The sequence below is a fragment of the Penaeus monodon genome, chromosome 34, assembly GCF_015228065.2.
Source record: "Penaeus monodon isolate SGIC_2016 chromosome 34, NSTDA_Pmon_1, whole genome shotgun sequence".
Classification (NCBI taxonomy): domain Eukaryota; kingdom Metazoa; phylum Arthropoda; class Malacostraca; order Decapoda; family Penaeidae; genus Penaeus; species Penaeus monodon.
Genome location: NC_051419.1, coordinates 11,891,672 through 11,893,413, shown reverse-complemented (window position 1 = coordinate 11,893,413; position 1,742 = coordinate 11,891,672). Strand labels below are relative to the sequence as shown.

Sequence of the window (1,742 nt, the reverse complement as noted above, 5' to 3'; positions counted from 1 at the left end):
CAGACTCACGGGATCGTATCTCCACGTCTGTGCAGGAACGTGGTGGGAATTCTGGCAGTTGAACTGCGCCGGTGCTTTGTCTCTGCTGTGGGGAAGCATCCAGCAGAATTGTTCGTTCTGTATCTTAATCGTTTTCCTCCAACAGAGAGAGAAGTACTGTTGTGGAAAGAGGACAGAACATATTAGGCTCAAAACTATTATTTAGTGACAGCAAAGGCGTGAATTATTGTAAATAAAAGCCCTCACTCAAACGAAGTCTTAGGATCATCTAACCTCCCTGACATAGGCTTGAGCTGGCAATATCTGAATCAGACCCAAAAAATATCGTGCATAACAAGTCTCCTCGTCTATGTGGGTTTGTCTTTACTAGGAGGCTTATTATATGCTTAAGCAATGTATTTCCTGATATTTTTATGCCCTCGTTGGTTAATTACTTAACTGCGATCAGAAGCTCCAAGAGTTACCTGACTGTATCCTCCGTGGCAGTTGTACATGATGATGTCCCCGTATTCACGGGAGCCGTTATCCAGACACAGCGTCGGGGAAGCCTTGCTCCGGATCTGAGAAGGCGTGGCAGTGGGGAATAGAGCTTAGTAGAAGTGCTTGCGACTGTTGATTTTATGAGCTATTACAGCAACTATAATGTCAAAACACATAGGTGTATATTCATTGTGCGTGTACACATGCACCGGCCAAAGCAGACAGCGACTCACGGTCCCGTTGGCGAAGTCCGGGGGCTCGACGGGCGGGTATTTGACGAGCAGGTCCGGCGCCACGTTCTCCAGGAACCACTTGAAGCTCTTGCACTTGAGCTTCTTGCGGATCTGGAGGGAAGGTTAGGCCTGAGACGCCAATCACGGAGGCTCTGAACGGGAGGCTAAAGTGTTCTGATAACTAATCATGGCCTACAGTTAGAATAGAAAAAAAAATGATCGTTCACTTCGGGAAGACCGGGAGAACGAGGTTACATTCTTTCCTAGTGTTAAAAATGAGACTGAGAAGGAATACTCCCACAAAGCAGGATCAGCTACTGATGTTTCTATTTTAGAATCTTGATAACAAGTATTTTGAAATCAAAGCTGCGGAAATGACATGCAAGGGAATGATCAATAATTCCATTGCACTTTTTTGCAATGAACATTTTCCACTAAATTACCGACCAAAATTAAGTGGCCCAAACCCCAGCGCTCTGAAGGACGTCAGGGCCGCCGACTGACCTCGACCTCTCTGGAAACATCCCCTTCGTCGACCTCCCTCAGGTGCGGGTTCCTGCGGTACAGCGCCTCCGCGTACTCGTCCATCCACACCGCCGCCACGCGCTTGTAGTTCTGCGGAAAGGGAGGGGGGTACTTGTCAGAAAGAGAGTCCGCCTGGCTGCGCGGGAGCTGCCTTCTCTTTGCTGCTGAGTCAAAGAGGGTAATTCTTTTCACTTCTTTGAGAGAAGTTGCTTCTATGCCCTTTAGCTGTGACACAGAAAGTCCAGTTCAAATAAACAAACCCTATGCTGAAGATGAATTTCAGTATGAATGAATGCTGAACCCGTCGCCGTCGCCCACCTTGCTCAGGAAGTCGAAGTGCACCGAGGGCCTGCCCTTGGGCGCGTGCCGGAACACGTGGCCGACGCGCGAGCACGGCGCGTCCAGCATCCGCCCGCCGCACTGCCAGATCTGAGGGGGGGGAGAGGGTGAGACCCGGGCTCGATGGGGACTTCGGGGAAAGAATCTGGGTTAACAAAGGGCTGA

General features: G+C 49.8%; 1 protein-coding gene across 2 annotated transcripts in view; it reads right to left on the bottom strand.

The window, feature by feature from the left end:
* LOC119594585 (N-acetylgalactosaminyltransferase 6-like) overlaps positions 1–1,742 on the bottom strand; it is a 27,520-nt gene that overhangs the window by 1,461 nt on the left and 24,317 nt on the right. For both annotated transcript variants that reach the window (XM_037943625.1, XM_037943626.1), the window contains exons 7-11: positions 1,557–1,667; positions 1,218–1,328; positions 714–824; positions 465–560; positions 10–156 (exon numbers count right to left, since the gene is read on the bottom strand). In XM_037943625.1, the coding sequence (XP_037799553.1) occupies positions 10–156; positions 465–560; positions 714–824; positions 1,218–1,328; positions 1,557–1,667 (576 nt within the window). The remainder of the gene's footprint in view (positions 1–9; positions 157–464; positions 561–713; positions 825–1,217; positions 1,329–1,556; positions 1,668–1,742) is intronic.